This window comes from Ruditapes philippinarum, unplaced genomic scaffold, assembly GCF_026571515.1.
Source record: "Ruditapes philippinarum isolate M1 unplaced genomic scaffold, ASM2657151v2 ctg1765_1_1_1_1, whole genome shotgun sequence".
Lineage (NCBI taxonomy): Eukaryota > Metazoa > Mollusca > Bivalvia > Venerida > Veneridae > Ruditapes > Ruditapes philippinarum.
This window is the reverse complement of record NW_026864712.1, coordinates 134,151-161,299: the sequence shown is the minus strand read 5'-3', so window position 1 is coordinate 161,299 and position 27,149 is coordinate 134,151. Positions and strand designations below refer to the sequence as shown.

General features: G+C 33.3%; 4 protein-coding genes across 4 annotated transcripts in view; 2 read left to right on the top strand and 2 right to left on the bottom strand.

Moving 5' to 3' along the window:
* Nucleotides 1-2,452: 2,452 nt before the first annotated feature.
* On the bottom strand, nucleotides 2,453-2,776 carry LOC132726594 (uncharacterized protein K02A2.6-like). The gene has a single exon (XM_060711929.1). The coding sequence runs from the start codon at nucleotides 2,774-2,776 to the stop codon at nucleotides 2,453-2,455; it is 324 nt and encodes a 107-aa protein (XP_060567912.1).
* Nucleotides 2,777-4,642: 1,866 nt separating this feature from the next.
* Nucleotides 4,643-5,983, bottom strand: LOC132726589 (uncharacterized). Its single transcript, XM_060711925.1, has one exon. It carries the CDS (start codon nucleotides 5,981-5,983, stop codon nucleotides 4,643-4,645), a length of 1,341 nt encoding a protein of 446 aa, XP_060567908.1.
* Nucleotides 5,984-8,562: 2,579 nt separating this feature from the next.
* On the top strand, nucleotides 8,563-14,915 carry LOC132726588 (small ubiquitin-related modifier 3-like). Its single transcript, XM_060711924.1, has 4 exons — nucleotides 8,563-8,723; nucleotides 12,970-13,098; nucleotides 14,110-14,181; nucleotides 14,441-14,915. The coding sequence occupies exons 1-4, from the start codon at nucleotides 8,697-8,699 to the stop codon at nucleotides 14,507-14,509; spliced, it is 297 nt and encodes a 98-aa protein (XP_060567907.1). The 5' UTR covers nucleotides 8,563-8,696; the 3' UTR covers nucleotides 14,510-14,915.
* An 8,889-nt stretch (nucleotides 14,916-23,804) lies between these two features.
* Nucleotides 23,805-27,149, top strand: part of LOC132726587 (PGAP2-interacting protein-like) — a 29,217-nt gene continuing 25,872 nt past the window's right edge. Inside the window, exons 1-2 of the mRNA XM_060711923.1 lie at nucleotides 23,805-23,943; nucleotides 24,258-24,380. Of these exons, the coding sequence (XP_060567906.1) occupies nucleotides 23,844-23,943; nucleotides 24,258-24,380 (223 nt within the window). The 5' untranslated portion in view covers nucleotides 23,805-23,843. The remainder of the gene's footprint in view (nucleotides 23,944-24,257; nucleotides 24,381-27,149) is intronic.

The following is a 27,149-nucleotide window of genomic DNA, read 5'->3' as shown; positions in this document are numbered from 1 at the left end:
GAATACCACTTCTTATTATGTTGTCCCTTATATTCAGAACTGAGAAAATCTTTTATAAAACATGTATCTTTTCCAACTTTAAATAAGTTCTATTCTATTATGTCATCAGGAAATAAAAGTAGAATATTGCAACTATGTAAATTTTTAGATAAAGCATTCGCATTAAGATCTAGTGTTTTAGAAACAATGCAAGAATTGTAAATTTGATATGTTTCTACATTTTATGTGAACATTGTATATTTGTATTGAATGTATTGAATGTATGTCATATTTCAAGTGATTTATGTATGTTTTGTATGTATTGCCAAAGGCAAAGTTTTGTCGAAAAATGCAATAAAATTTGAATTGAATTGAATTGAGTAAAAAAATCACGTCGAATAGATTAACGTATATGCGTAAAAAGGTAAAATGTCGTAAAAAAAGAGACTTAATTCTCACGCGTGAGTTCTAAATGTAACTCCACATAATCTATGTTATATGCAAAGATTTTTAATTAATTTACTAAGGTTTCTGAAAGGAGATTTTAAAATATCTTTGCATGTAATTTAACGCGGTATTTTTTTTATATATTATAATGTAATGAAATATTTAACAGGCCAAAACATTCACATTCACAATGTTCGCACTATTGTCAGTCGTAATTAATATATTAAAATTGTTACAACAGTTGCTATTTATGAAGGTGCAAAATGGCGGTCTTTCCGAGAGTTGGGGCATTGTATCTCGCATTTTAAACGCAAGCTTAAATGTGAATCAGTGATTTTTTCATTGTATTTTACAGCCGAATAAAGGCTGTTTCCCCTAGCCCAAAATACTTATATTTTCCCTTAAAATGCCTCGTGCTCTTCCTTACCAGAACCATAACTTAACAGCATCTGACTTATATCATCTAGAAGACAGAAATCTTTCCCTTTATAAAGCCTCTGCTATGTACCATGCATGTTAAATTGATTTGATATTAATTTTTTCCCATAAAATGTGTTGGTAAATTCCATTTTCAGTTTTGAAAATTGGAAAAAAAATCACTGTGAATAAACCCATCTTTGTCCGAGAATATCAGTGTTAGCTGTGGCGTATGTGGTGGACTAACGTAAACTTGACACTTGCCGTCCAACGGACGCATGCAAGCAAGAATGCAAGGCTCTGTACCCAAACGTGAAGCACTGTTTGACCCTTTTAGTGGTCTTGCCAGTTCTCGGCAACAACTGCACTAAAACGTACGTACGTACGTTGGAGACAGAGCGTATGTCTGGTCTAAGTCTCATAAATATTTATAATTAAAGATAGGGTAGTAAACTTTGCATACCAAAGTTTTAATTTAAAATAATTTACGGAATTCGGGAGATTTGTTGCTGAACATCAGTTTGAAGGACGCAAAATAACAAATATGTGCTGCAAAAGTATCAAATATAAATATAAAAAAAGTTTTATGGTAGATATATAACGTACTTGTTCATTTTACATATTTTAAAATTAATAAAAAGAGCTTGAAAACATCACCAATATGTTGTCAATATAGCCTCTAGATAGTCACGAAATGCCAAGATATCGCTTCCTTTTTCAAAAATTTTCTCGGGGAGCATGCCCCCTGTAATGTTATGTGGTTTTGTATGTGAGTATATCACAAGTAGACAAACGTATAACTCAAATGAGAAATAAGATACACAAGTGTGTTCTATGACTACAAGTTTAATACTGAAGATAATCTCTTAACAAGAACTGTTGGACTACTTTCTAAGCATGCGCATGTATACATTTATATAAACAGTCTCATATTACATCTCTCTTCTTTTAATAAAAGCATTTGATTGTATATCATAACAAACAGACATTCAATATTAAAAAATATGTTTTAAAAGTTTAAACATTATTATTGAATCTGTTTTAGAAATTATTTTAGCTATTTAATATATAAGTATAATTAAAAGCAATCATTACGAACTAATCTATTTATTTACACAACGATCGTTTATCAGATGTATAATCATCAGTCAGTTCACTTCTGATAAGTATCATTCTGATAACGAGTACTAGGCTTTACAATTCTACCAGACCGTGTTACATAATTACCACATGTGTTCGCCAGTGGTTGAGAGTTAATAGAAGGGTCACTATTTTGTGGGAAACTTTTATCAGGTAATTTGATCTTTTGTGTGCACGATGAATCAAGTGCATTAGGGAGAAAATCGGTTATTTGATTTTCTTGGGTTTTGATTAGGAATTTCCTATTGCGGCAGTAAATTGTGCCATTTTGTGTCTTTACATTGTATGACCTTTCTCCATTCTTTGAAGTAACCTTTCCTGGTACCCATTTTTTACCAAATAGAATACGAACTGAGTCATTTGCTTGAAGTGGACTTAGACTTTTTGAGTTTTTATCAAAATAATATTTTTGTTGTGACTTGATTTTCTGCATTTTTTATTTAACCACTGATGGACTAACTGTTTGGGGCTAAAGCCTTTTTTCAGAAATTGGAACTACAGACTTTGTCCTTCGTCCCATTAACAACTGATTTGGGGTGTAACCACATTCTAAAGGTGTGTTTCTGTATTCTAAAATACATACATATGGGTCTTGCCTAGATTCTTTTGCCTTAGTTAAGGTTTTCTTAGCAATCGACACACCCTTTTCAGCCATTCCATTTGACCTACTTTGATAAGGTGATGACGTAATGTGAGTAAATCCCCATGATTTTGCGAACTCGGCAAATTCTGTTGACGAAAATTGCGGTCCGTTATCACTCATGCAAATATCTACAATTCCATATCGAGACATATGTGCGCGAAGTTTTTGTATTACGGTATTTGATCGAGTATCTGGCAAATAGTCAATTTCAAAGAATCGACTATAATAGTCAATTGTTATCAAGTAATTCTTACCATCATGAGTAAAAATGTCTGTGCCAATTTTCTGCCACAGTCTATCAGGAAACTCATGACTTATTTATATATAAGCGGTTCATTTGCATTTGAATTACGATGCGAGAGACAAGTACTACACTGTAAAACAAATTCTGTGATTTGTTTAATCATGCCGGGCCAAAAGAAATTTTCTTTCCCACACTCAACCGTTTTGTTTACACCAAAATGCCCAGTGTGTATTTGACCTATAATTTCAGAGCGGAGTGATTTTGGGATAACAATTCTTTGACCTCGAAATATAAGACCATTTTCATAACTTAGTTCATCCCTATGGTTCCAGAACTCAAGTATATCTGATGGGCACATTGATCTTTCCTCTGGGAAACCTTCAATGATTGTTTGTTTTAAAATGACCATTTGTTTATCACTGCTTGTTATTTCTGAGATATTTTGCAATCTTTGATCAGTGAAGTGGAGTTGTTTACATACAGTGTGCACATGTGTGTCAAGTCCTTGAACTACTTCTGACTGCGAATCTGATATACATTGTCGAGATAAGCAATCACTGACCGGGATGTGTATGCCTGGAACATAGATAACTTTAATGTTGTACTTTTGCAATTGTAATAACATTCTCTGCAGTCTAGGTGGTGCGGCTGACAATGGTTTTTTGATTATAACAGCGATTGGTTTGTGATCTGAGTGTACAGTCACATGTCTGCCGTATGTGTACTGATGAAAACGAGTACAACCATACAATATGGCTAATAACTCTTTCTCTATTTGAGCATAACCCTTTTCAGTTTCGGTTAAACTTTTCGACGCATATGCAATCGGTCTGCCATTTTGTATGAGACACGTGCCTATTGCGTCCTTCGAGCTGTCAGACTCTAATGTGAGTGGTGCTTTCGGGTCATAATAACCTAACACAGGTGCTTCAGATATCATGTGTTTAACCTTTTGAAATGCTCTATCATGTTGCTCTTCCCAGCAGAATTCGACATCTTTTTTCAAGAGGCTCCTGAGGGGAGCTGTCGCATCCGCGAGATTTGGCGCAAATTTTGCAAGGTAATTAATCATACCTAAAAATGTTTCTAACTTTGGCCTCGTATTTGGAAGACCTATTTCGCTTATAGCTTTGACCTTGGACTGGTCTGGTTTAAGACCATCCTTGCTTATTACATGACCGAAAAATGGTACTTCTTGTACACCAATTTTGCATTTATCTGGGTTTAATTTGACACCCTTTTCTCGTGCGCGCTCAAGCACGTGCTTTAGATTTTTATCGTGTTCTTCCTGCGTGCGACCGTATACAAGAATATCGTCGACTATTGCAGTTACGCCCGATAGTCCTTCGAGAATTTCGCTTATTTTCTGCATAAATAAGTCACCGGAAGCCGATATACCAAACGGAAGTCTAAGCCATCTATACCTTCCGAACGGCGTGTTAAACGTAGTTAGCATTGACGAACGTTTGTCAAGCTGTAAGCTCCAATATGCATGCGTTATATCAAGAATACTGAAAATTGATGCGCCGTTTAGTTTTGATGTAATATCTTCTAAAGTAGGCATGGGAAAATGCGGTCTACGAATTGCCTCATTTAATGCTTTAGGGTCAAGGCATATTCGTAATGCCCCAGTTTTGGGCTTTTCTACAACGACAAGGGAATTAACCCAATCAGTAGGCTCATTGACTTTTGTGATTATTTTGTCTTTAATCATTCTGTCAAGCTCTGATTTTACACGTGCTCTTAAGGCGTCGGGTATTGTACGTGGTGGGTTAATAGTTGGTACTGCATATTTTCTTTAAATGCAAACTGCACTGACCATCAATAGTTCCAATACCAGAAAACAGGTCACTGTATTCTTTCATGGCTATTTCTCTGGTCAGAAATGTTTTACTCTTGTCAGGGAGGGAGTGTTCCACAGAAAATGTGAGCTTAATCAGGCCAAGGTTTGATGAAGTTTGCAAGCCTAAGAGAGGGGATGCATTTCTATCTACCACATAAAACTTTGCAATCATTGACTGATTTCCTAAATAACAAGTCAACATGACTGTTCCCAAGATTGAAAGTGCTTCACCTGTATATGAGGTTAATTTGCAATCAGGGGCCTCAAGTGGGGTACTCAAATTCAGTTTTTGAAATTTTTGCTTGGGCAGAATGTTTGCAGCACTGCCAGTGTCAATTTTAAATGATATTGGGCATTTGTTTGGGCCAAGACAAATTTCGGTTCTAACACAGTCTGGAGAATGTAAGCTAGTACTCACCGTATTAATTGAGTATCCATCAACTGCATTGCACAAGTTTTCTTCAATGTCACTATTGTCCCCTATTTGATTGACACTTATAGCGTTTTTCTGTGATTTGCACTGCTTTGAAAAGTGATTCAGTTTGTTACACTTATAGCATGTAGCCCCTTTTGCCGGACAGTTTGTTCTCTGGTCATGTCGCGTGCCACAACGTCCACAAACATTTTGTGATCCATGTCCTTGCATCCTTCCCGTCTTAGTGGGTCCATTTGCTGATTGTTTTCTTCTATTATGCCTTTGCGTCTTAACAGCGTCAATTGGTTGTTGCGCGGCTGCCCCCATGGTTGCCATCTGTTTTTGGCAATATTCGTAATTTTGTGCAATTTGTATTGCCTTGTCTAATGTTAATTTTTCGCCTTCATTTATTAGTTTTTCACGTACTTTGGAACTATTACATCCAAATACAATTCTGTCTCGGATGTTTTCATTTTTGTCTGTGAATTGACAATCTGTGGCTTTGTTTCTTAGCCTCGTCACGAAAGCGTCAATTGAGTCACTTCCTTGAATCTCGTTCATAAACTGATATCTTGCAAATATCGGATTAAGTTTTGGTTGCACATGATCTTTATACTTTACATAATATGTGTTTAGCTTCTTGGCGTCTTCTGCACTAAGGTCCCATGTTCGGTACACTTCTCTGCCTTCGTCACCAATCCATAGCAATAAGTATGAAACTTTTTCTTCCTCTGATTTAGATTTAAGTGGTCCAGAAAATATAAGTTCCACGTTCAATTTAAATTTTTGCCACTGTTCAATTAAATTTGAGCTCTGCCAGTTCATTACTGGTGGTGGAATGCCACTAAGATCCATTGTTGTTGTTGTTTAGTTTAAGTCACGTTAAACTATATTATTATAATTAATCCAATGTTTAAAAAATTCAGCAATATTTCTGACACCATGTAATGTTATGTGGTTTTGTATGTGAGTATATCACAAGTAGACAAACGTATAACTCAAATGAGAAATAAGATACACAAGTGTGTTCTATGACTACAAGTTTAATACTGAAGATAATCTCTTAACAAGAACTGTTGGACTACTTTCTAAGCATGCGCATGTATACATTTATATAAACAGTCTCATATTACACCCCCTCCCCCCCCCCTACTTAAGAAGTACATATCAAAATAGCTCAGTTACGCCCCTAACAAGTGAAGCTAAATTACTCACGTTATAAAATTGTTATGAAATGAAACAGGTTGTCAGAAGTATTTCTCGTGAAAACGCATTTATTTAATCCAACAAGATTTTACGCCTTTACCTTCATAATCTGACATAATTTTAATATGAAGTGCATTTTTAATTATAATTACGCTGTGAAGATATATGTACATATTTGTGTTACTTAATTAGTGCCATCGCCAGTCACGTGTGCGATCATGATATGCTCGTTGCAACACACACAATTCACTTACTGTACGAATCAAAGGGGTTGATAAGTGGTCTACATCATTAAATAACCATGATTGTGATTGATCATAATTATGACATTTTCAGAAAATCATGATAGATCTATGGGTGTAATGTTACTCAGTGATTTTTTCCCCTGTATTTTACAGCCGAATAAAGGCTGTTTCCCCTAGCTAAAAATAGGTATATTTTCCCCTAAAAAAGCTAATATTTTCCCCTGTAATGCCCTGTGCACTTCACCAGAACCATTATATAACAGCATCTGACTTATTATATCAGCTAGAATCCCTGTACCATGCATGATAAATTGAATTGAAATTAAAAATTTTATAAAATGTGTGGGTAAATTCCACTTTCAGTTCTTGGAATTTGATTTCCCCCTTTTCTGATTTATCGCGCTATATTTTCCCCTTCAGAAAGCCACAGGTTGTTTTGAAAATTGGGAAAAAATCACTGTTACTTAGAGCTTTTGTTTAGTGTAGGCCTATAAATGGGACGCCACAATCGCATCTTCTCGGAGGCAGAATACACGGAACAGATACGCAACGTTTCATGTACCAGAATATGCATTATAGTGAAAGATGAAAAGTAGGCCTACGTTGAATTCCAAACGTAAAAATAAATTCACTGTGTGTAAGACATCATGGACTTGCATGTTTAAAAACTTTAGATCTAGATCTAGATTTTTTCTACCTAAAATTCGAATCAAGACTGACAGGGGCGTAGCCAGCTTTTTTCAACTTGTAGGCCGTTAAAAGGGGGTCTTGGGGTTAGCCCCCAGATGCCAAAAACAAGTTCAGTTTTAAAAGAGCAAAACGCGCGCTCCAAAGGATTTTCAAGGAAAATTATCAAAACAATAATTTTGAACTATGAATTTGATTAGATGTAAACTTTACTGCGGACGGTAAATCATGCATAAGCCTGAAACACACTTGAATAGACCATATACGGCTTGAACCTAGCTACCACCCTCACCCCGCCTGTTTTTATTGTGTTTTTAGGACTTTTGAAAATGTCAATTTCTTGAGCAACTTGTAGGCCCAGGCCTATACATGGCCTAATAGTAGCTACGCCACTGACTGAAGTGGTAAATTTTTGAGTCCATCTCCGTACAAGAGGTGAATGCGCTTGTATATTACAGCACATGAATAAAATCATCTATGCAATTTCAACATTTTATCTGTCAATTTGTGCCGAAATCTGTCTACTCGACTTCTGTTTCGTACGTTCGACAACGGTGTAGACGCCTAGCTACGGTGCGGACTTCCTTTCGGTAAAAAAATGAAATGGTGCCGCCATAAATTACATAACATGTGGTAGAGCTATTCATTTTTTGCATAAAACTATGTTTAAACTCATTTTGGGGAAATACCACTCAAAGTGCTAATTTGGGAAGTAACCGGCCGGTGTAATGAAAGCGCTGATTAATTGAATTGTTATATTAGGATCCATGATTGATTATAGTAATAAATAATCGATCTAGCTCTAGATTTAAATAAATCAACATCGTAGATCTAGAAGCTAACAGAAATAAGATTTTCAAATAAATCTCCGAACTTTCAAAACTTGTTATTTTTAAAGGCCTTTAAAAGCCGCGATTCTGGCTAGATAGCAAGAGCATTAAAAAAATCTAGATCTAGATCTTGTTAAAACTTAAAATCTGGAAATTTGGCAAACCACGTTCCGGGCCCATAAACCCAGCAATCAATGATGCCCACATTTGAAAGCATTTTGAATTGTTCCAAGCATACCTCTCCGACCGGTCAGGTCATTTGAATTTGGCGCCAAATTATAGAGGGTAACCTTATAGAGCACCTGCCACTAAACATTTATTTTCATTTTAGTTTATTATAATTATCATTTCGTATTACCGGACATAATTATTTTCAATATGCAATGTCGAATTAAGTTTATTTACTATTGTTGTTCAACAAAAATAATAAATGCTGGGTTTTTTGTAAAAAGTTCAATAAAGGTCAAATATTGCTATGAACCAATCAAAACTTGCGTTACATTTTCGAGCAAACGCAGTGCTCTTTCCTTTGTGCGCCATTTTACGAGTGGGAAAACGCCGCATGTTTATTGCTTTTAATACTTTAATAACAACTTAAATATGTCTGAAGAACAGCAACAGAAAAAGGTAAAAGTGCATTGATTTTAAAAAAGTAGTTGGCGTTTTCTTATTTCATCAGCAATGTTGATTTTTAAAGGGGAACGCAAATTTTATTGATGGCTCAAAGGTTTGCCGGCTCTTCTGTCATTTTCAGATTTTTTTTTTTTTTGGTTTCTTAAACTTTTTTTTATAGATTTAGAAATCTACTGTTAATTAACTTAATAAAGACGTTATATTTGCTAAAAACTAGAATTTGTAGATTCTACATGCTAGCAGATAATTTCTGGTGTACTTTTCAATCAAAATAATAAACAGGTGGAGTAAAAAAAAAATGTTTGTAGGAATTGTAATTTTACCACTTTAAACTCTGTCCTTTATAAAGAGTTCGTAAATAAAGACATTTTTTCCAGCTATTCTGCAGGGTGGGGGTGAAAGGTAATGCTGTTGCAGGCCCTAGTCCTAAATCATTGAGGGTTGCCAAATCAATTCGATGTCAGTTTTGCCCAGATTTTACCCAGAGGCATAATGGTAAGAAATCCAGGTAGAGCAACTGCGGGTAATGTCTACACAGGTGTAATTTCGACACCTTCCGTTTTCCTATTGTATTAACCACAGGCACTAGACACAATTAATTTACCTCTATACTATGAATCCAGGTCAGCTCGGCCCTAAAACGTACTCGGGGGGCCCCCGAGTCAGCTCGGCCCTATTCCAACTCGGCACGGGTCAACTCGGCCCACTTTTCAATTATTAATATTTAGGTTTGTATTTACTGTAATTATTGTAATTATTTATAATCAATTTGTGCATCTCCAAAAAACTGACGTTTTGTTGGTCCGCTATTAAAAAAATACACGTTAACAGAGCTATAAGTGATATTTACATGCTGCATCTTTGTTCTAGTTTAAACAATATTTTATTTATAATCCACTCCCCGTATCTTTGTTCTATAACGCATTTAGGTTGTTTTTTTTTAGGTTGTTTTTTTTTTTTTTTAAAAAAACATTAGTTCATACATTAATTATTGTGTTAAAAAAACTTAAGCATCTGTACATGAATAAGATTTGTATGGAAATGGTAATGTCTGTATAATGTTGAAAATTTTACAAAAATAAGATCTGTATAAAAGTGATATATATTGAAATAAATGATAATTGAAAACAGACATTAAAGGACTCCTATTGTCACGGGCTATTATTATCAATCAGTGTGTAAGTTAAGGATACCGATTAATTAGGTGATAATTATGATTGACTCGTTCATTCAAATTTGATTAGTGACCACATGCAATTGATTAGAAGCTTATGATATTAAGTAAACACGTTTTTGTTTCATATTTATTTTAATATTACTTTACGAACAAAATACATCTAAGGAAACACATTTTTACTAGATCTATATTAATTATATCGAATCTGCAAGACAAATAAATAACCTTTTTTTTTCTAACTTTATTTCGGCAGAAGTACAATGTGTAATAATAAAATATGTCTTATTATTCATTTACCTTAACAACATGCCAAGCAAAGTTAATTAAAATACGTTATTATATATATTTTTGTAAAGTGGGCCGAGTTGACCCGTGCCGAGTTGGTATAGGGCCAAGTTGACTCTTTTCCTAATACTATATATAAAGAATATATTGTATTATGAGCGTATAGAGGTAAATTGTGTCTAGTGCCTGTGGTATTAACAATAAAGCACCATTATCAACTTGATTTAAGTCAACTTTACGATGTCAGACCTATATGTGACGTCTTCACTTGCTCTTTAAAGGATTCTTCCTTTTCTAGAAATTTCTGTTCTGTGGATGTCATTGCTCTTAATATTATCCAAAAAACCGCATTTACAGGGTTGATAACTTTATCATCATTTCATATTTTTGTATTGGTTTTGATGCAAATAAACCTTAAATATTAATGTTATGAACATTTAACTTCCAGTTTATTCTCAATTATAAGACCCATACAGGGTTCCCACGCTGTCCGGGAAAACGGGAAATGTCCGTGAATTTGAAAACACTAGCTCCCGGCCTTGAAAAGTCCGGGAATTAGTGTTGATACAGAAAAAAGTCCGGGAAGGTACGGGAATTAGTCTGGAAAAGGGGAGGTAAATCAAACAACCAAAATGGCGGTCTTAGCACAGTATATTGATTTCCGCATCTTGAATGTTGATGATTTTTCGATTTACAAGTGTTTTAAGAGGCCAATTTTGACATTTATGAGATTTAACATTTATTTTCTGGTTACTATTGCGGTTTTGTTTGGAAAATCTTATAAGACAGTCACAAATCGACCTCAAGTTTGCTTGATTGGCCTGTGCTCAAAAGCACGTGAAAAAGATGAAAGCTCACAGTATGGTTGTTTCCTTGGGCAATGTTTTTTATCCTAATTGCTCACAACCATGCTAAAAGCCAAAAGGTATATCAATATAAAATTAACAATAGTATGACATACAGGGCGTCCATTAATGGAAGTTTTGGAGTCATTTACTCCCTGATTTTGGGTTTGTGACTTCTTTAAGTTCTACTTTTCCTTCTTTACCTAATATAAATGTGACTTCCAATATCAGAGATTTTGCAGTGTCTGACTCCAAATTTTGGAAACTTAGTGGAAGCCCTGATTACATACATGAACTATTGTAAAGGCAGAGCACAGCCAATTGGCCACACGGGTAGCACGAAATACCTAAGTATAGCCAATATATACTAAAAATAATGTGTTGTACTAATAAAATTGTGTTTTAATCATGAATACAATATACAATTTCACTATGATGTAATCAAACATACCCAAATATACATTTTTGAACACAACCTGCAAAAACAGTTTCTGTCACAAAGTACATTTCATTATTTATAGACACTGAATGTATTTCTTAGATAGAGTTAGATTTATGTCATGAACTATATGTATTATATTGGTGTTGCTAAACATTACCATGAACATATTCAAAGGACAAAAAAAATCAAATAGCTTGAAATTTTATCTTCTAAAAAGTCCTTAAAAAATCGATAAAGGTCCTTGATAAGTCCTGGAAAAGTCCTTAAATTTTCAAAATATCTAAGAGTGGGAACCCTGCCCATAACAATTGTACAGGAGTGTCGAAATTGAACGATACTTATCTTCTCTGTCGTCCAATTTTGACATAGTCATTGAAATACTTTAAATTCACAATAGTAACTAGCTCTACATGCATTAATAAATAATTCAAATATGTTAAATCAAGTTTTACCGGAAGGTAAACAATGTATTTCGAAGACAAAATCCAAGTATTTCGTGAAATCTCTTTTGAAATTGTGATATTTTTTTTCTGCCGCTTTGTGGAAAAAAAGCAATTTTAATTGTGAAGGGGCCTTATATCGGCCCCTGTTAGTGTTATAGAAGGGGAAAAAAGCCCCGTTGGAGTTTATTCAATAAGAGCTAGGGACAGGTTCCCAGATTCCCTTGTATCTCATAGCTGTCTCTGAAGTTTAAATTACTCTAGTCATGTTTACATCCGTGCGAGGGGTTTGACATCAATGAAAGTTAGATGGATTTCCCACAGCCTGTAAGGAGAAGAGAAAATTTTCAAGAATTTTCTAAATAAATTATTTTGAAAGGGGATCAGAGATTATGAAGCCTGCATATCACAGAAAAGACTAAAGTTAAAAAGCAGGCAACATATCCTAAGGGTGATTCAACATTATTTGAGTAGGATAACCTAACCAGAAAATGCAGAATAGTTAAAACTAAAAATAACACAAACACAACAATGATCTTGGAAGGATCGGAAATTTAACATCTCCGATTGAATGTATGGCGACTTTTTACAGCCTCCACACGGCACAAACAACGCTGATGTAGCTATAAACTAGAGAAAATGATATTTAAGTTTTCTTATTCTGTAATCTGTACATTAATTATGATTAAACTTTAAAGGGTCATTAATATCATTATGCTCAAATGCTTTTTATCTTTGGTTAACTTTTATAGTTTCCAAAGATGTTACTAAATGGCCGAAGGCCTGAGGCATTTTGGCAATTAGTACAGTTATAGTGATTTTGTATGGAAGTCAAAATACTTCTTTGTTTACATTATGCTACTTATATACAAATTAATTCAGATTTATCCCTACTTTTAATCTTTACTCAGGTTATATGCATCTAACTTACTCTAAAACCATTATTTAAATGTTTCATAATTCACGTTTGTCCTTTCTATAGAAATGAAAATTTATTTTTTTCTGAGACATTTAAACAATGTAACTAGCTATGCTATATCTCATATTTCAGGATGATGTCAAAAATGAGACTGAACATATAAATCTCAAGGTCACTGGACAAGATGGTAGTGTTGTACATTTCAAAATTAAAAGAAATACACCCCTGCGCAAACTCATGTCTGCATACTGTGACAGAGCGGTAAGATTTATTGAAAACAAACAAGACATTTAATTATATTTATTGTTTAACCCTTATACAAAGCTATAATAATAACAATAATAATAATATTTGATGCCTGAAGTTTACAAAATTATTGTTTGAAATTTTAATTAGGAATAATTCCAAATTATCCTAATGAAAGAAGAGCAAATGGTGCTTTCAAAGTAAAAATCCTATTGTAAATAGCAGAATAATATTCTGTTCTGAGACATTTTATTCTGTTGATGTGCTATTCATTCTCTTTCTTTCTTACACCTCTTTCAAGAATCTACTAAAGGATAATGAAAACAAGATAACTGTTTTACTGTTTATAAAGTTTATATAAAAAAAATATAGATATATTGATTAACCATCTGAATTTGCCCTTTGAAATTTTAAGTTAATGGATTAAAGATTAAAATATTTATTTAAAAAAAAATGAGCTACCGCTAGAATAGAGCCTGGTCATTGTTCACTGGTGGCAAAGGCTTATGTGTAATCATTTAAGCTTATGTGCAGATATCATTTTGAATTGCTTTTGGGCAAATAAGGTCTAATAATGGTAAATAGGTTTCTAGTCTAAACAAGTTTCAAATTTATTTGAGATATTTCAGTGAAACTTTGGATAAAGCAAGCGTATGTGAAGACCTTTTAGGGTCCCCTATGCTCATGGTCAATGAAACTTTATGTGAATACCTCGCTAGGGATTGCTTATGGGCCACTTTGAGCAAGGTCATTGTTAATAAAAGTAGAAAATTGGTTTTCGGTCATTGACTAGAGTTTGATAAGGAGTTATTTCAATGAAGCTTTGGGTATAGCAAGCTTATGTGAGGAACTCCCTTGGGATTGTTTTTCAATTGATCTGCTACGGTCATGGTCACTGTTACTTAAGTAGAAAATTGGTTTCCAGTCAATAACTAGACTTGGAATGAAATATCTCTATGAAACATGTTGTATAGCAAGCTTATGTGAAGACCTGTTTGAATTGCAAGTTTTTCTGTTTTATTTCAGGGTCTTAAACTTGGAGTAGTCCGATTTAGATTTGATGGTAACCCAATAAATGAAACAGATACACCTCACGGGGTATGTATATTAAAGATCCTGTATGTTTAATGCCATAATTAACGATGTAATATACAGATAAACAAAATTATATACACATATATCAGTTTCCTTCCAATGCAATTTTTATAACATTCAAGTATACAAAAAAAGTTCTAAATTATGTACTAGTCTTCAATTTTAATGGTCTAAACAGAAATTTTCTGCACACAAGTGAAATTTTACCAGTTAGGTCAGTGACATTGATATATATTGAGAATGTTTGTTTTGATATTTATAGTTGGATATGGAAGATGGTGATTCAATAGACGTATTTCAACAACAGACAGGAGGTGTGCGGTTACAATGATACCTAGATCTCATTAACTTTTTGGACAGACTTTAAAAAATCTGAGGCAGTTGCACCAGTACTATCTTCATCAAAAATGGGTGCCATTCTTTATATATTTACTTGAAAGTTATCAGTTCACTGTGGAATCTAGGATTAATAATATCATGTTTGGGATTTTAGTTAATTTTAAAGTGAGATAACACATGTTCTTGACGACTAATGTTTTAGCAATGATGAATTATGATTTATATTAACAGAAAGGTTGGATTCAGGAAAAAGAATTTTAAACTAGAATTCCGGTAACATTATTGATTTTGTAACATCTCATTGTCATGATCACCCTAACATTTTTAATCATCTCATCATTTATCATTCATACCAGTGTCATTTCTTCATTGTAAATAAATGCTTTAATCATGTTTAACTCATTTATGATAACTGTTACATGTTGTATGTGAATTGTAGACCAAAAGCATTAACATTTTTCAAGTGCTTAAAAATATTGAACAAGGAGCAAATAACATCTGTTTACATGACCACGCAAAATTTTAAACTTTGAAATGAAGCAAGATTGTAAATTTCATGTTTTTCAGTTTTCTCACATTGCCATTGTGACTATTTTATTAGCAACATTTTTTTCTCCAAACAAAATCCTACTTAAGAATAAGAAAGGAAAAAAAATACGAAAAATTGTCACTTGCTGGCAAGTGTGAAATGTGGACATACTTCTAGAACAAGTGAGATTTGAAAACTGATTTATGCATTGTGTATAGTAAGTGTTTCATTTCATTAAATGTTTTATTAAAAAATATAGGTGTTTGTATTATATCAATATTCAGCCTTGTTGGGTACACATTTTGACAGTAAACAACTCATTCTTTAAAATGGGAGTATGATATGACCTGTTAATTTAAAATGGATTAATGGATGGCATAATTACGTCTGCTAGGATTTCAATGAATCCTTACTAGAGCCAAATGTTTAATGACGATAAAGTTAAGCCCACATTAAACAATAATATTGTGTTAATTGCATATACATATATACAAAGCATAAATATAAAATGCTTGACAGAAGAGTGAAAAAGTAACAACATGAGTATGTCAGCTTACAATCCTTATATTTGACATTGGAACACAATAATCTAATTCATCACTTTAATGCATAAATTCTTAAACAAAATCCCTCAGAATTTTAATGGTGTATCAATTATGGAAAATTTACCCATTAGGCTGTTGATAGTACTTATGATGACTCATAGGCTTGTCTAGACTTAAAAAAAAATAAGAACTCCCGGACATATTTTGAGTTATCACAAGAACTCCGGAACATTTGAAAAATCGCGTATAAATTTGTTAGCCGGGGCTTTATGTTTTCAATTTTGTATTATCATTAGGTAATTATGTATGGCAATGATGCAAACTTGAAATAAACAGGTCAATACTTGCGAATTGGCAAATAATTTGGAAATTCTACTCAAAACTTCCAGATTTTAAGCAAGAGGCGATGAAAAATGGACTATGAATTCGTTTTTGACACATAATACAATGTGTAAGACAGGCTTAATGTTTAAAGTTTAATTTAGCACAAAACTCACTTTTTACAGATGAAAATTACCATTTTGACGAGTGTTTTAGCAGTATATACAATAGTTTTCAGACGAACTCCGTGACAGTTATCACAAGAACTCCTTGACAAGTTATCATAAGAACTCCATCCCTCGTGTAACACTTCCTCCCCCGTGATTAGGGTAATTGACTTTCACTGATATTAAATTTCAAACGGTTGAGATCTCGGTATCAAGTCCACAAAGTTCAGCTGTCAGTACAATATGTTATATGTGTTAAACACCTTGATCATTAAATTATCCTTACAGTAAACTTAAAGCAGCATGCCGCTAGCTTCATGCTAATTGTCATCATAATGTAATGCATTTTTAAAAAGTAAAATATTGAACAGTGAATAAAGAAACTTGTACATTGCAAACAGCACATTCGATCCATGTAAATTACCAATAATGAGGTAAAAAATACAATAGCCCTTAATGCGTTTTTATGCAGTAAAAAATATTTTGATGAAGCAAAATCATTAAAATTGTATTTCATTTAATTAACAATTCTTAAAACCTTAGTGCATTATTTAAGTTTGATTTTCCTGAAATATGTGTGCTCATCTGGAGGCATGCAGCTGTAAAGAAACTTGTTATATGAACAGCTAGTAATGGATGAACTTTTGAATGAATCTTGTGTAAAACCAATTGTATTTAAACGTAGATATTTGGCATGTATCATTGTCTAGTTGGTTGGTTGGGTTTTTCTTCGACGCACCAACACAGAAGAAGTCATATGCCAACTTCCCAGCGTTACTGATGGAGAAAGATCTCGGATGCCCCTCCGTGCATTATTTCAGGCACTTGAGTAGAGACACCGAATTCGTAAGCTAGGTGGATAGCTTCCTCGCATGATTTTGAACCGACAGCGGTGAGGGGCAAGTGGTTTCAAGTCAACGACCTTAATCACTCGGTCATGGATGCCCAACTTAAACTTTTCCTTGACATGACGGAACTGGAAATATTTTTTTTTTCGATATTAATGTTCCATTTGACCGATATTTGTCTAGACCAATAGCTGGTGTGCATTGAATAATTATTCTAATTGTAAAAAAATGATGCAAAATTAAAAAGGGTTGCAACTCTTTCATTCAAACTGGACAAGGAATTGCTTTAAAGAAATAGAGGATATTGAATGAGTGTAAGTTCAATACTGATTTTATTGCACGAGTTGAATAAAATTATATTATGCGAGCCTCTTGCGAGCATAATATTATTTTATTCAACGAGTGAAATAAATTCAGTAATGAACTTACACGAATTTAATATTCTATTTATCAGTGTGGCAATACCACGTGACATTGATGTCATTTTTGGCATCATTTCCAAGACAAATATTGCTCGATTCGGAAAAGAAAATATCCGTAAATATTTTATTTCTGTATCAATATCTTTGGGATATGCACCAGTCTACGGGGAAAAATAAAAGCTTCCCACAGAATATTGGATCTTCGTCAGTTTATAAGCCGTTTTATCAAAACACTTTTGCATAACCTTGGAAGTTGCTTGTATTAGAGCGGGCTTCGGTTGCAAGCTATTTCGTTTTCTGGCGTTATTTGGTCTACGCCATGATAAAATAGGTCAGGTTTTACATCAACCGGGGGTTACAGACAGCAAAAATCCTACCTTAATATGTTTATATGTTTATTATTTATGGCGTAAATCTTGCCAATTTTCTTCAATTGTCAATTCTGGCACCAGTTTCCAAGTCGAAAAAAAGGATTCAGTTTAAAGCAGATTTATGAATCTGTTGCAAATGCGAAGCAACATGCCTACCGTTCTCTCTCTATATAATTATGTTAACCATACAAACATTTGTTATTTACTGTACGATTTACATAAACACAAATGAATATTTAAATGATTTTTACTTGCTGCGCTATAAGTGCTTTTAAAAGTCGTAAATTGTTGTCTGCACATGTGTATTTGTAAAGAAATTGATTTGCTCTTTAATCATTGTCCTTTCACGGTAATGATTATGAAAAATCTATATGTGTCATGTAGCAATACTAAACGTATTCAAAATAGAGAGAAAACAGAAACCCAAAACGGCAAAATTGACTTAGCTAGAATGTCCAATGAACGTGCACATTCAGGATCACTTCCATTTTATGCTGTAAAGCGTTATGCCTCAACGCTGCAATTTCAAAGTCAAAGGGTATTCTTTTGTAAAGAGTTATTTATACGTATAACCATAATGTTATAAACCTGTAGCAATGTTTAAGTATAATAGATTCAGCTTTTTAATACAGTGGCACTCGTTGATAAAAAATATTTCACATCCTGTTTTCATACCCACGGTAGATCTAACCGTTTTTCGTGAAGTGGATATAACTTCGTTCACTTAAGAACACTAAACACTATTTATTTTATTATTGCATTTATTTCTGTTGATAAACTACATATCTGACAAATTTAGTTAATTATATCAGTCAATCGAGCTTTATCAGAGAGCTCACCAATACACATTGTAAAGAGAGGAAGGGAACGGAATATAAATTTATGGTTTGAAAACATTTAAATCGAGTAGAATTTTTAACAATAATGTCTCTTCCAACTGAATAAAAACGATAGGGCTATTTGGGACTATTTCTTACCGATGTGGTCATTGGATGTAAATGCATGGATTATTGCACGCGGCATGACCTGCAGATGTCCTTAACAGGATTTTTGTTGCATTTAAAGATTTAAAGAAGGACCACATATTAAAATCTAAAACATGATAAACATAATGCATATGCCAAATAAATGAATTATCTGATATGTGAATAAAGAAATAAGTAATTTGACAGTTGAAGAATAAAAATTGAATATACTCTTCAAATGTAATCGTAATTTTACGTAGCTTATGTTAGCTATCAATAATTCAATGGACGCATCAGTGTCATATATGGACCTCAGTCGTGTTGCTATTACATATATGTTAATGTAAATATTTATATAATTATTGATAATCATTGTTATTTCCGACTTTTAGAATGTTTTGTTTCAAGAAATTTGACTGTGATCGATGGCTGTTGGTTTGTAAAATCATTTATCTGTTTACTATTTTCTACTTTGTTTACACCACATGGCGTCCATTCTCGTTTTTTTATTGGCGACTCATGGCTATTTTGGGCCTTTTTGATAAATAGAGAATCATAAGTAACGCAACTAAGTAACAATACTATCAGGTTTACACGCAAAGTTCCAAGTTATATGTAATGCTATTTAAAATTGTTCTACACAAAGAACAAAATCTGACTGATGATGAATATGCTTATAGTAAAATAAGCATAAAATGTAAACGTCATGTTAATGCGCTTGACAATTAGATTCAGGATTTTAATTTTAAATTGTGATTTTGCTTATCAAACTTTATAGAAATTTATTATACGGCAATTCCAGAAAAATATATACCTTTTCAAAGTCTCTCTTTAATTTGAGGACAGAAGAACCTATTCGTCACATTCACGAGTGTCAGTGTTTGTTAGTTACTCTTTACAAAAAATAGACTGAAAAAATTACCTTAAGCCATTTTACAACACTCGCGTTATAGTGTAACCCTTTCCGTAGTATTGTTTTATTTTAACTCTTTCTCTCACTGAGAGCACATTTATTTCTTATCAATTTCGCCATTGTGAAATAGAATAAATCACATTTTACTACATAGGATAAGATGAGCAATACTTTAAACATCTTCAAAACGAAACCAAACTATTATTTTTCGGTGCACTATTGCGATACAAGTAAGTGTTATTGCTTTAAGGAACAATCAGTTTTTTTTCACAATCTCTTTGTGAAAGATCAACAATGAAACAGGAAATTGTAGAAAGAGAACGGTAGTCATGTTGCTTTGCATTTGCAACAGATTCTAAAATCTGCTTTAAACTGTAGTCCCTTTTTTCGACTTGGAACTGGTGCCAGAATTGACAATTGAAGAAAATGGCAAGATTTACGCCATAAATAATAAACATATAAACATATTAAGGTAGGATTTTGCTGTCTGTACCCCCGGTTGATGTAAACCTGACCTATTTATCATGGCGTAGACCAAATAACGCCAGAAAACGAAATAGCTTGCAACCGAAGCCCGCTCTAATACAAGCAACTTCCAAGGTTATGCAAAGTGTTTGATAAAACGGCTTATAAACTGACAAGATCTAATATTCTGTGGAAAGCTTATATTTTTCCCCGTAGACTGGTGCATATCCCAAAGATATTGATACAGAAATAAAATATTTACGGCTATTTTCTTTTCCGAATCGAGCAATATTTGTCTTGGAAATGATGCCAAAAGTGACGTCAATGTCACGTGGTATTGCCACACTGTTTATCACATACCCAAAATAAAGACCGTTTAAAGTGAAATAAGAGTCATTTTTCTTTGACGCGCCTATAGTTTAACGCTATTAATGAGCGCGTCTTTACACTGTGTTTGTATAGAGGATATTGTTTAGTTCAGTGTAAGATCGGAATATATTTCACCGAGTGAGCACCAAAAGGTATATTTCACGAGTGGCGCAGTGTCATTTACGACGTCACGTCATTAAGTTGGTACCCAGTACTGTGCACGCTGGTATTTCACTGAAACAACGTAAGGAGCTTAAATTCAAAACAGTGAAATTATCAAAGTGGTAAGTTCATTGTTTCAAACAGTGAAATTACCAGTTTTATATCACTGATATATTTCTATAAACCACCGTAAAGCATGTAATAAATAATGCTAATAACGTCACGTCAAAATATATGCACGGCCGTGCAATACCATATTTACGGAGTCGTAAAATCGGCACGGGTGTGTGATAAACGATTTTAATTTCATTTCTGAATACATTGTATATTTCATCTTTTGTATATTCCATTTTGCTTTAGAGTCCCGGCCAGCTTATACTATGAAAGAATTTCAAATTTGATGTTATTAGGATTTTTGAAAACAGCGGCGTTCCTTTAACAAAATTTGTATACAGTATGCCCCTGGAGTAGAAACTCGGAAAATCTCAGACACGTCTGTGACAAGAGCATAACATACATATATTTGGCGTACCTCGTTCTCCACATGAGTTATACAAGTCACAACCCCAGGGTAAAATGTTGGCCTCAACCTGCCATAGACATAAATACAATATAGGAAATTGTATTTTAATCAGCTCTGAAATACTACGAGAATTGATCTAAACGTTCTTGGCCCGATGTACTTCCGGTATATAGTTAGAGAACCCAACTAATGATCTTACTTTCAATATAATCGCCCACTACAACAATGCACTTGGCCCACCTGTGCTCCAACTTGTTTAATCCTTCAAAATAGAACTATTTTGGTCATCAAAGAACTCATTGACCGCCTCCATGACACCTTCATTGCTACCAAAACGTCTACCGCGACGCTTGGTTTTCAGTTTCGGAAAGAGGTAGAAGTCAGAGGGGGCCAAGTCCGTAGAATATGGGGGATGGGGTCGCAGTCAGTTGCAGCAGCCATCGCATCTTGGGATGTGTGAGCTGGCGCATTGTCGTGCAGAAGCAGGACGCCTAGAGTCAGTTTTCCCCTCCTTTTACGCGCGATTTTTTGACGCAGACGCCTCAATTCGTCTGCATTGTGCGTACCGTTTATGGTACGACCTTGCTCAAGATAGTGAATCATGATTATCCCCTGACTATCCCAAAAAATTGAAGCAATCATCTTCCCTGCTGATGGCACCCTTTCAAACTTCCTATAATGATGCCAACCTATAGCCAGATATCGACAAAGTTCTATTTGGCATGGAGTTTTATAGTGTATGTATGTCTGTGTATTTGGCAAACAAAACGCCGGATTTTTAAAATAGCTAGTATATTTATGCCGAGATTTGACTTACGCCTATACTCGTATGTGTTTCAATCAAAGTAACTTGGTCTTACTTAGATGAGTTTTCCTTGGTCTATTTGAAAGTAACGTGCTAGTTGGCACACAAAACGCGGGTATTTACAATAGAATGATATGCAGAAAATTTGACATGCGCGCCAGGTAATCAAAACCTGTAAGTCTTCCAATCAAAGTAAAGAAGAAATTTCCTATCATGATATCACATAGATGAGTTATACCCGCCATACTTTTGGGTCAAAAGGTTATTATCACAACGTTGCTATTTTTGGGAAGTTTCTTTCTGGGTGTTTAATTTAAATTGAAACTTGATGTGTTGACATGCAGTTTGGTGAGTTCTACTTGCATTCCAACCACATTGCCGGGACAAAATATCAAATTCAATGTTTAAATCTGTTAAGATTTGATATCATTACAATTTCTATTTTGTATCACAATACTGTACATGCAGTATGATGATACTACAGTCGGGATTCGAACTCACAGCGGTGAGGGGCAAGTAGTTTGAAGTCAACATCCTTAGCCACTCGACCATGCACGGACGCCCCCATAATGTAATAAAAAGCATGCAAGTACAAGTCTCTGAAAGAACAGTACTGTTCAAACAGTTAAAAAGACAATAGAAAAATAAATTGATATATGACACGATATTTCTTATGAAAGCAATAAACACGATTGATCGATAATATCGGAACATCTCTGTAAAAAATACAGTTTACTAATCATGCTAATCAGCACTGAGAAAAAAACAGTGGAGCGCTCTGCTCCTCACAGATTGTTTACACCATTCTCCGCCTCCCATGTAGAATTCTTTAGCAATTTTGTTGGGAACTACAAGTTCCTAGTCAACCAATATCATAGAATTGATGTTTGGTACTAGTGTGGCTCATTGCAGGGGTCTTGGGTGAGATTTGATGTCACAGAGACCAAGGTCATTGAAGATGAAAATGGACATCATTGTACTGTTTTCCATAGTCTTAAAAAAGTTACATGTAATGACTGATGAGCTAACGGGGTCAATTTCACCGAGGCTAAGGTGCAATCCCTGTCATTTTGACGCCAAAACGAAACCATGATCAAGCAGCGGAGGAAATACGAAAGGTTAAAACCTAACTAATTTCCCCCGCTAAACCCGCTTCCTTTTCCTACGGGCATGTGGGGCGGGCTTACAACCACCTTGCGCATTCTAGTTTTCAATATCCATGGTATCGTGGTCATCATCAATTCAGTGTTCAATATGTTATAAATTGTGCATTACTGTAACAAAGTAATTGATCAAAATAATGAATTAACTACCCTTAAATATCTAATGTATTTTGGCGGGAAAAATTAGGCATATATATATGTATAATTATAGCATAAGCAATATTGTAAGTCTTCAACTGCTGTTTGAAATGTCAGTTAATGAGGTATTTTTATGTCTTTGGAAATGCGTATTTATTGGAAGGAGATTGTAAATTGCTTGACATTATATATTCGTCAATTAAAAAATATATTATTATTTTTAATTGGTTTTATAGTATATTCATGGTCATTAGATGTAATGGAAAGTACAGATTAAAATGGACCAGAAAGAAATAAAGATAAGATTAAGTAGATCTGGTAAATAGATCTATATAAATTCTGGAGAGAGAATTTTCTTATAAGTGGAAGGCAACTGATGAAACTGTGATTGACATAACTTGATCTAGATCCCTACTTTAATTTTAATATGAATATGAATAACAACAGATTTAACCACAAAAAGGGCATGTGCTCTTTTGTTAACAAACATGTTGTGGTGAAATTCTTATTGTATCCGATAATTAGAATTACACGAGCCAGGGATCTTTAGAGAGACGTAAGTACGAAAATATATAGGACGAAAAATGATTATTATCTCCCTTTAATCGAAATACAGAGAAATGGGTACGAAACAAACGTCGAAGCCGGAAAAGCAAAGCAAGGTTGTTTCAAGTCCTGATTGTATCAGTATGAGACACACTATAAGAGAAGGAATAAACGGTAAGATGCAATGTGTTTGTACTTTTCTTTTTGACACACCAGATTTCTAATATAAATTTGTGGAATATTTTTTGTTTACAGTCTTTCGCCCTTTATGTTTTCGTACCTATAATGCTGTTTTTAAATAAAATGTGAGATAATAGTTTGTTATGCATTTTAAGCGTACAGGGTTAGTTGATTGTTACTTCAACAGCATCAGTCTGACATGGAACTATGCAAATTTTATTTTATAGTGTATCTATAGGTGTAGTTTTGGACTAATTGCTTACCATGACTTTAGATATTGAGCTTACTGTTGTAACTTGATGTTTCAGGTTACGTATTCTGGTGTTTGTTCCAGGGATTAGCCCCAATGATTTGGTTCTATCCTTTAAATGACTTAGAAATCTCAGGATATGAAGCTTTTGCAGCGCTTTGGTTTACACAAATTCTAGCAGGTAACTTCATTCCTATTGTGTCAGTTTTGATTTTTAGTTTGTGACACCATTTGACACTGCTGTCCCAAATGTATTGCTCATTGTAAAATAATGCTCAGTCTGATAATGTTAGTCATTACCGACTTTCAATACTTGTATTTTCAACAAATAAGTTTAAACTTTAAGGAATGAAAAATAAATCTTAGGAATGACAGATAAGTCTTAAGAATGATAGGTAAGTCTTCAGAATGAAAATACGTCTAAGGAATGACAAATAAGTTTTAAGAATGACAGATAAGTCTACGGAATGACAAATGAGTCTTAAGAATGACAAATAAATCTTGAAAATGACAAATGAGTCTTAAAAATGACAAATAAGTCATAAGAATGACAAAATATGTCTTAAAAATCGGTATGACTAAATACCGAATATGAACTCATATTCGCGAATATGAATTCATGTTCGCGAATATGAACGGGAGTACCGAATATGAATTTTATTTTCATAAAAAAACAGCTGTTTTTGGATATTTTTCGTCCACAGAGAATAGAGAATATCATTTACTTGTATCATGTCTTTGAATGAAAAAACTAGATAAATCTGACTTTAATTTGTAATAAATATTGTGACCAGAACGGTAGGCCTATCCGAATATTAACAAGAATAATGAAGATGAACATTAGGCCTATTGTTTATAATCTTCTAAAAGTATAGAAAAGAAAGTTAAAAGTTAAAATTATATATGTTATGTTAATATTTGCTTTATTCAACTTTATTTAGTCACCACGGCCAGAACGACGTACAGTATATAAACATGTATATACATGTATATGTGAATACGAGGTTGTTGTTTTTTTTTTCTTTTATTTTTTTTACCCCTATTGTTAATTATTCGGTCACTAATAAAAGTCTGAAAGAAAGAATCCTTGATTAAACATGGATGACAATTTATATTTGCTAGGTTAATTGCAAGTTATCGCTCCTTATAGAGATATGTAATTCATATTCGTGAACGAATATACCGAATATGAATTTTAAACATACAGTAACTCAATATGAAATTTGTTGGAAAAGTTTTGTCGATAGAGACTACCATTTACTGCATCATAAGTTTCTGGTCATCAACCACATCTTATGTGACAAGGTTTACAACTCTAGCACAAAAATTATCAGTATTACCTCCCTTGAACTTAGAATTTTTATGAAAAAAATGTTGTCATTTTTAAATAACTTCTTTATTTCCTAATGTATCTACTACAAATATATATGTTTCTCATTATCACTCAACATTTTTGAGAAGGTTAAATACTCTAGCAAGACTATTCCAGAATTATGTCCTTCTTGAACTTAGATTTTTTTCGAGAAATTGGTATTTTTTACTCCAACTTCTTCATTCCTTATAGGATTTACTTTAAAATCCCACATCGTAATAATATGACAAGGTTGTACAAACAATATTTCCTTACTAGGAAGGGAAACTAAATTACACATTACTATGAAATAGACAAACTTAGAACTCAAAAGATTTAAGTTCATTCATGTCATTCATTCACTGGTAAAATTGAAATCAGAATGTTGCTGGGGTTCTAACCGGTAGGGGACTTATGGATTGCTTGCAATACTATGATAATTGCTTGTTTGAATTTGCGTTAGTATATTTTCTAAATAAAGTCATACTTTGAAACAGCAGAATCAACATAAAACATCTTTTTTTCATTATAAGTATTCAATGTATCGTTGCAAAAATTCATCGGTCAAAACTACTGTTTTTTTTATCTCTAAAAAATAGTTATTAAAAATGATATAAAAATTTGGTATTGGTCACACGGTAGAATATTCTAAATGCACGGCGAATTGGACTTAACTTCGGCGCAACGGAAAATAAAGATTTGCATAACGGGTAGATCTTATAATAACTTATAATCGTGAAATTAGTAATACAAATTGATAATAATAATTAATAGTCTTTCAAAAATGATCAATTTGAAAACAGTATGTTTTCGAGGTATTATTTGTATGACAGATATATAGATGATATAATCATATAATTATAATATATATATTCTTTACCTTAGTTTTTAGCTTAGATGATGTTTGATATGTTTCATAAAATAAGTTGATCGTTATGATAACACGCTTGCGGTACACGAGTACCTTGCCAGTATGATATAAAAAATATTATAATTTTTAACTGATATATATTATTATTATATAAATGGTATTGAAACTTTTAATAACTTATACTATAAATATTTCTATCATCCCTTTTTCAATGATTATACATGTATTTTTATATCAAAGCGAGAAAAGGGCCATTTACTATTATAATAATAGATGCAACTGATTATACCAATAGAATCTACTTTAACTTATAAATTCATACATCTTTTTTCATGAGATTCATATGATAAAGGCTAAAGTGTACAACTACTGTATGTTAAGAAGAACATTCTGTTCTCTTAAATTTCCAAATATCATCGAAGAAACATGCATATTTGTGATTTATGGTGTATAATAACAGATAAAACTCTGAAGATCTATTTTTAATATCATATAACTTGTCAATTTTTTACAGATATGTATTATACAAAGTTTCTTTTTTCTGAAGGCATAAAAAAATATATAAGGGGGGTCAGTATACTCTTCTGTACATAAGTCCATTTTGACGGCACACAATCCTTTACAACATCAAAATTAGCTATATCATATACAATTTATATTATATACTGATATTTTTATTTCTTTCTTTATTTATTTATTCAAATAACTTTAATTTTAATCAATTACGT

What these genes read in the sequence shown, in the direction of transcription:
- LOC132726594 (XM_060711929.1), bottom strand. Translation starts at nt 2,776, where the DNA reads ATGTCTCGATATGGAATTGTAGATATTTGCATGAGTGATAACGGACCG.
- LOC132726589 (XM_060711925.1), bottom strand. Translation starts at nt 5,983, where the DNA reads ATGGATCTTAGTGGCATTCCACCACCAGTAATGAACTGGCAGAGCTCA.
- LOC132726588 (XM_060711924.1), top strand. Translation starts at nt 8,697, where the DNA reads ATGTCTGAAGAACAGCAACAGAAAAAG. An exon ending in AAGAACAGCAACAGAAAAAG is followed by an intron (nt 8,724 to 12,969) that starts GTAAAAGTGCAT and finishes CTCATATTTCAG; the next exon opens with GATGATGTCAAAAATGAGAC. An exon ending in CTGCATACTGTGACAGAGCG is followed by an intron (nt 13,099 to 14,109) that starts GTAAGATTTATT and finishes GTTTTATTTCAG; the next exon opens with GGTCTTAAACTTGGAGTAGT.